We start from the raw sequence: 8467 nt of genomic DNA, 5'->3' as shown, positions 1-8467 counted from the left end.
AAAAGCAGAATTGGGAGTAACAACAAAACTTAAAATTGATGTCATACGTGTTCTTTCATTTAAGCAACAATTCCAATATGACTTTTCACATTCGATTTTAATTATACTAGTATTTGGATTTCTGACCTGCTACACTTTTGAAGCATATCATTCTCCAAATCCCTGCCAAGCTCACCTGGGCTTTACACCTTTTTTCTGGATACAAATTCCAGAATTTATTACCTCTCCTTTCCTTTTAATCTGTCAAGCTTTTTCCCTATAATAATAATAATAATAATAATAATAATAATAATAATAATATTAATATATTATGAACACTTAAAAGAAGTTTCTATATCTATAGTACAACATCATCATTTATCCCCTCAACCAAAAGGAAAAAATTTAAATAAAAAATTTTGTAAAAAAAAAGAGAGGTTCCCAATCCATGTTCTTGGTTATGCACTATTCAATGGTATACTGTTTTTTTTGTTTCTCTAATTGATTAGTTATTCGGCTTCGGATGGGTTTTCCTTTTTTACCTTTGATTGTACCCCATAATAACCAACATACCACTTAACAAACTTTCTTAGCCCGGTAGCCAAATCAGTGGTGGGCTTGTACCCGAAATCTGTTCGGGCCAAGGTAACATTAGCATGGGTGAAGGGCACATCTCCATTTCTTGGCATTGTGATCACATGTTTCTTAGACTTTACATTCAACAACCCTTCTAAGATAGAAACTAGCTTCCCAACCCCAACTGGACTAGTATTACCCAAATTGTAAACCCTCAATTGGGCCGGGCCTCGCTTCTTTCCTCCACTTCCGGTACTCTTCTCTGCCGTATCAAGTGCCCCCACACAACCCTTCACAATGTCGTCGATATATGTGAAATCACGTGCCACCTCTTGTCCATCATGTGTCTTGTAAATGTTAATGGGCTTTCCTTGTAAAATATCCTTGGTGAAAAAGAAGTAAGCCATATCAGGTCGGCCCCAAGGACCATAAACAGTAAAGAACCTAAGCCCAGTAAGGGAAAGCCCATAAATGTGGTTGTAAGTATGGGCTATTTCTTCTCCGGCCTTTTTTGTGGCGGCATAAAGACTAGCGGGCTGGTCAGTCCGATCCCTTTCGGAGAAGGGATTATCCTTATTGAGCCCATAGACAGAACTGGAAGAAGCCCAAACAATAGCAGGCTGAGGATCGGCGGCTTTAGCCACTTCTAAGAGGTTAACAAAGCCTGCAATGTTGGATTGAACATAGGATTGAGGGTTCTTCATAGCATAACGAACACCAGCTTGGGCAGCTAAGTGGAGCACATGGGTGAAGGGGACTATGTCAAACAACTTAGTCAACATTGGGGTGTCATTAAGATCTGCTTCCACTATAAAGATTTGATGCCTGCAACATTCACCAATAACTTATAACTGTTGATCAATCAAAATCAATATTTGCAAGTGTAGTTTATTCACCGAGTTATTGAAATTTTTCTATGAACAACATCGACCTATACTACTTTTTGTCGGTATAGGGTTGGCTGAGGGGAGGGCTAGGGATGGGAAATGAAAATCGAACACAAGTTCTTTTTAGGAGAAGTGATACGTCTAACCGAGACAAAATCCAATTTAAACGGACCAGCACACTAAATTATACTTCTATATGTTGGGTTATGAAGTACTTGCTAATTTTGGGAAGTGGAATCACAAATGTTAACATATACAACAAGCATACACTTAAAAGAAAGGTCAATCAACTTAAGAATTCGTACTTAATATAAATCAAACTAGAATGAATGAACTTAATCATACTTCTTTTACGTAGGTAAAATTCAACATTAAGGATCTAATATAGAAACAATATAATAAGAACTTTAACATTAATTCCAATTACTCCATTGTCTCAAACAACCTTCCCATCTAAAATCTTTATAAATCAAATCCATCTAGAAAGAGTTTAGGGTGTGTTTGCAAAAATAGCGCAATTTTAGCTTATTCTGATATAGATAGAGGGTTTGACCATCTCAATACTAGTGTTTGATAAATTAGCTGGTTGAAACAAAATAAGCTATTTTTAAACAAGCTGATGGAGATTTAAAATCAACTAGTCAATAAAATTACCTATCAAATCAGTCAATAAATCAGTTAACTATCAGCTATTTGTCAAACACCTCTTATCTATACTAGTACTAGTACAAGATTATGAAGTATAACCAAAAACATTGCAAAATCGTGATAGGACTTGAGGAGTACTTCTATTAGATTACTTACTTTACTACTCCTGTATTATTACAATTCTGAAACATTAATCCCCAAAAAATGAAATTGGATACATGATAAAAAGAATTTTTAACTCATTTCATTTCCTTGGATTTGTTTCCCCTCATTTTCTAAGAATATCAAATTACTATTTTCCTTTCATATTAATGCCAAACACACTTATTAATATCATTTCCTTTCCATAAACTCTATCCATTTCATTTTTTTTTTTAATACTCCATACGGCCATAACAAACGCCACTAAAACTAATCTAGCATCAACAAAACCAATTTCAATAATATATTCAACATATATCCTGGAGTACTTGTTTGTTCTTTTTGAGTCAGATTATTAAAACAAAGTACTCTCCCTCCGTTCGTATTTGTTCTTCCTATTTGAGTATTTCACAAAGATCAAGCAAAAGAGAATCTTTGGTGGTAATGGGTATTATTTTAATTAAATAGTAGTGTGAAGTAATGATTGTATTGGAAGTATGAGAGAGAAAATAATTATAAATAAAAGAAAATGGGTACATTAAAAGAAAAGGAGGATTTTAAGGGGTAAAAGTGAGATAAAAACTTTCTAAAAATAGAAAGTATTCTAAACTGGAAGAATTTTGAAACTACCCGTTATAGTAATGTGGAAGATCAAAAAGTAACGGAGAGATATTACTATTTTTGAATAAATATTTAATTTAGTTAAATTCTATTATCCTGTTTTATACGAATGGACTGAATCGAAGCATACTATAAAGTATAAAGTGCAAAACATAAAAGGAAAAAAAAGGGTCAAAAATAAAGAATAATTATCATACCTGGACAGCAACTTTTGCCTGGCGCGTTTAAGGGACGGGTCATAGTAGCTGTTAAAATTGTCAAGACCCAAAACTCCATCGCCTCGCTTTTTAAGGGCAACTGAGCAATGGGTACCGACAAAACCGGATGCACCGGTAACCAGTACAGAAAAGCCATTAGGACGGCGCGGGGTGGAGGATTGTCGGACTTGTTTCTCCCAGGCAGCACCAGAACCATAAAAACCCGATGTAAAAAAGCGGCTAGTAGTATGAATAGATGCATTCTGGGTATCACCGCCTCCAGGGTAATTAAGCGTAAAGAAGAATACAAGAAGAAGGGCGACCAATAAAGTTGCTCGGAATAGAAGCTTCGATGATGCGGCTAACAGTTTTGTATTGTTGACACGCCGTAGATAGCTGTTATACCTTTCTAATTTAGTGGTTTTACTTAAATCTTGAGCTAATGCCATGACTATAATTAGATTGTATTATACAGTAGTGTTCGATTGAAGAGTAAATAGATCGATTTTGTTTTTATTTAATTTAGTGGAAAATAAAGAAGGACTCAGAGATTGATGAGGGAATGGTGAATCATTGAGCCCTGAAGAGGAGATGAATGGAAGAAATGGGTGATATAAAGGAGATGAGAATTGAGAAGTGATGTGAGAGAGAGAAGATGCAAAAAAATTAAAATTATATTTTAATATTTGGAAAATAAAAATTTAATAAGGATAGAGAGGGAAAGAAGGAAGTTGGGTTAATGGGTGGAGACCACTAAATGCATAACAATGGTGACTGCTTTTAATATATGCTTTTTATTAAAAGATTAAAAAAAAAAAAAAATAGTAGGAGTATAGCAATTGATGAATTGATTGATGTTCCTATATATTTAAGGGTATTCGTGTCTTTCTTTCGATTGATATCGAGAAGGGTATGGAAATTAAAAGCATTGTGTAGGTAAACGTTAATGTGGAAGTCCATTGATGACGGATTTTTGAGTAGGATTACTAATTACTAATTACTAATTACTAATTAGTAGGGTTACAACTTTGTTATATTCACGACTTTACTGGGACTCTTACTCTTAACTAACTTTGTTATATATTTGCCTAAGTTTTGCATATACTTTGTTTTGCTTCACAATAAATATTCTCAAGCAATAAACTAATACTACTACTATACTATTACTAGTATACTAGTACCACTTATAAAAATGTAAAATGAAAATTGTAAGGAATCAATATACACTTACATATTAGAAGATAACACCTTTATTATTCAGTGTAGCCCATTGTTATGCTCGATAGGCAGTTACTAGTCTTTGTGATGTGATCTAGTTTGATAGGTTATATTTGGAATTATGAGAATATTTTTGCTATTTAGTTTTCTATTCTTTTATAAAGGTATATCGTCTTAACATCTTTATTTCTCCTATAAACATAGTTTTCCTATCAAAACGAACATAAGAAAATTAAACACTAATTATTTACATTTTTCATTTGAATACAATTTTTATTTTTTTAGAAAAATGGTTTCTATCAAACCAAAACACTGAATAATTAATATTTTGTAAACGTATTTATTGCTGTTAGGAGTCGTTTAGCATGAGAAGTGGAAGTAAAATAGAAAGAGAATGCATAAAGTGGAATAATGTTAATCTTAAAAGTGTTAGTATTATAAATTACTCCTATATGTTATAAATAGGGTAAGGGTATAATAAAGGAGTGAGAGTATGGATGGAGATTGATTGGATTTGAATTAAATTATATATAATTTAATTTTACTCCAAATAAAATGTATATTGTTTTTCATCTTTATTTTCGATTCAAATTTAAATTTTCTTTTAGTTTTTTTCAGACTCAGATTTTCGAACCTCTAAAAGAGAAATAGAAATTACAATCCTCAATCTTTTTTTTAAAAAATATTAATTTTTAACATTATGTAAATATATTACAACAAACTTTCAAATAAATAGTTATTTGTGATTTCTACTTAAAAGAAAAATATTGATTGAGCTTTTGTATATGATTATTATAAATCTTTGAACATAAATTTATACAATTGAAATTTCCATATTCGAACGATTATATTAGATTAGTTATGAGTAATGGAAACATCACCACAACCAATATAGTAGGTACTTCTATTATATAGCATATTTAGGGCTATAATTATCAACTAAAATGTTTAGTTCATTTCTTGAGAAGGTATTAAAAGCCAATATGATAGAAAGTTATAGGTTTAAATCTCATCCCCGTCATAATTTTAAGTGAAATTTTTAGCCTGATGTATGAGAATAGATAACATGCATGAGTTGTATCTTCACTTCTAGACCAAATAACTCTAATATAAAGAGATATTTTATGACTAAATGTACAACATATCAAATATTATAACTATCAACTTAAATTTTTTATTGAGTTAATTAGTTACGAAAACAAACAATACGGAGAGACAAAAAAGAGAAGAATAGTTAGTAGTTAGTAGCACTAAAATGATTTCATTCGATTCCAAAATATTCTAAATTACCTTCGAATTATGGTATTGTTGCTAGTGGGCGTAAGCTAAGCAGCATTGCCAGCTAAGTTAAACCGTGTAAGAAAATATAGTAGCATGTGAACAACACGTGTTCTCATTTAAATTTCCTTCTTCTTTCACACTCCTATTTTCAACTACATATCGTCCAGCCCCACTCCCCCAAAAATTAAAAAGCCAAATGAATAGTAACTAGTTATCTCTTAAAATAATTTCAAATCGAATTTGAATGCCTAAAATCTAAAATTTTAACTTTGTTATCTTGCAATTATTATAGATAATTTTTTATATTATTAATAATGTATAGAGTGTAAACTTGGTAAAAATGATTAAGATGTTGAAAGCAACTAGTAAATTAAAAAGGCGATAATAATACAAAAATTTTTTGGGGTTTAAACCGGGAAAATGCATGCTTGATTATGAATGAAGAGGAATTAGTATTTAGTAATAATTAATAAAAAAAATATAGTGATTGTGTTCCAAAGTATACGTTAAGTTATAATTGAAATGTTAGCTAGGTCGTCCTAGCTAAAATATTTGTAAAATAAAGTAGTCTCGTATATTATATTTATAGTTATAGTCATCAAACTAATATATATTTCCGCATAAAATTAGAATTATATAGCAATAATTGACAAATCTTACACAAACCTCTTTAAAAAGAAGGCAAAGAGAAAACATACGGCTAAAAATTAACTCCAAATAAAAAGTATATTTGCATAAAAAAAAATCCCAAATAGAGTACTCCCATACGTACACTACACTTTTGATTTGTTATGATTAATTAGCTTGGCAACTAAGATAAGCTTTAGCAAAAGATAACTCTATAATTAGATAATATATGAAAAAGTCGCTTAGTAAAGTGAGATACAAATCATTCGGTTTCTAATTTATATAGTTTAGTTAAAAATTCGTTACATGTTCTTGTATTAATCACTATACTACTATTTACACAATATTTCCCTTTTATTAGAACAACACAAAAAATTTTCTCTAAAACTCGTTTGGGAAATCAAAATATTTTATTTAAGAATATTAGTCATATCACTTTGATTCAGTTCAACCTATGCATCACTTTTATTTTTAATTCATTAAATTATTTTATTCAATTCAATTAAACTTTAATTTATTGAAATATTTTAGAAAACACAACTATTATATACTTCATCCGTTCTGAAATACCTGCTACATTTCAGTTTTTGGCACTATTTATCATTCTAGCTTATTTTATATATTGTGGCTAATATGTAAGTAAAAATATAATCAAGTGGAATCTTATTTGAATCGTCTAATCACATACTTTCATAATATTTACTTTTTATAATTTTTAGATGTGTATAATTCAACATATAAATGAATAAAATAACACATTAAATTGCGTTAAAAGTAAAATGTATCAAGTATAATAGAACGGAGGAAATTATATTCTTAACACTATAATACTCAATGTACATCTTTTTTAAAACGATTAAATAGGATTAAAATAAAACTAAAAATAAATAATAAATAACATATACTCCCTCCTATTTACCCAATGTGTCTTATTTGACTTTTCACCATTTTTTAGGTGGTTAAATAGGACCACATGTGAAAGAAAAAAGTATAGTGTTTTTTAAATCTTTATAGGGGTAAAGTGGGGTTAGTATGTATAAAGGTGTGAAAAAGCTAAGTTTATTAGGGATAAATTAGTTAAGGTAACATACCCAAAATAAAAATGAGACATTTAGGATGACTTGAACAAATAAGGAAATGAGATACTTAGAATAAATAGGAGGAAGTAATATACTATTGTATATGTACGTAAATAAGGAAATCTACAGTTAGAGACATCATATATGTAATTGTATTTCTTTTAATAGTAAAACGACGTACGTATTGTAATTAGTATTAGATCGAAATCTCACAAACTCACCCTAACAATATTATATTATTATAGACTATATATAGGATTAATTTTCGAATATTTAAAACTTATTACAAGTTTGAAATCTTAATTGCTACTTTATTTGCAATATTCATATAAATAAATAAATAATAAAATGATCAATTCCTTGTCGGTGGGTCCATGAGGTTTAATTAATTATTATATTAATAAGGAATTAAGATTAAGACTAGTACTATAATAAAAAGAAAGATTTTGTCACCTATGGCTTTCATGGAAGGCGCAGGATGGCAGTGTGGATATAGGGGAGGAACTATGTAACATGATCGTCATTACCTGTGGGCTGTGGGCTGTGTGTATGTAATTACGCTCTCCTTTGACTCTTAATTAAATTTGCTTTTTATACTTGTAAGTTGTTATTTATTTCATGCTTCTACACCGTAAACAAATGGTTATTATATATATATTGAAAAATATATAATAGACTTATTGACTTGCTGTGTTATTAATTCATTATTTTACCAATTTCAGATAATATCCAGCTAGATAAAAATTGCCGATAAAAATTGCTACATAGATGCTTGAGAAATAAAAGTTATTTTAAATTATAAAGTGACATAATCACATAATATTTGCTTTTATCGCCTTAACTTTTTTTTTTTTTTTGAAGTATATCATCCAAACCTAAGTACTATCAAGTGTTCTCTAGAGCTATCAACTTTAAATTGAATGCGATTTTGCCATGAAATAATTGTAAAAACAGCATGCTAATAATTGACTTGCAAATACTGCATAGAATACTTTAAACTTTATTTAAGAGCTCAACAATTAAATTAATATTGCATGTAGGAGTATGTTAATTAATTAAGTACAATACAAGTTGAACAGGTTATTAATGAGTAATAAGTTAATAACATTAACTCCTACTCAAAAATAGTAGTAGACATAGAGATAAATTGATAAGTTGATGCATGGAAATTTAAAGTGGTCATCCTTTATTTTGGAGCAGATCATTTTAATTA

The 8467-nt window shown here is 29.8% G+C and overlaps 1 protein-coding gene across 1 annotated transcript; it reads right to left on the bottom strand.

Moving 5' to 3' along the window:
* Window positions 1–274: 274 nt before the first annotated feature.
* Window positions 275–3789, bottom strand: LOC130815520 (UDP-glucuronate 4-epimerase 6-like). Its single transcript, XM_057682012.1, has 2 exons — window positions 3050–3789; window positions 275–1380 (listed from the first exon to the last, which is right to left on the bottom strand). The coding sequence occupies exons 1-2, from the start codon at window positions 3496–3498 to the stop codon at window positions 489–491; spliced, it is 1341 nt and encodes a 446-aa protein (XP_057537995.1). The 5' UTR covers window positions 3499–3789; the 3' UTR covers window positions 275–488.
* Window positions 3790–8467: the final 4678 nt, after the last annotated feature.

This window comes from Amaranthus tricolor, chromosome 1 (genome assembly GCF_026212465.1).
Source record: "Amaranthus tricolor cultivar Red isolate AtriRed21 chromosome 1, ASM2621246v1, whole genome shotgun sequence".
Lineage (NCBI taxonomy): Eukaryota > Viridiplantae > Streptophyta > Magnoliopsida > Caryophyllales > Amaranthaceae > Amaranthus > Amaranthus tricolor.
Note: the sequence above shows the minus strand (reverse complement) of the source record. Positions and strands in the feature narration are given on the sequence as shown.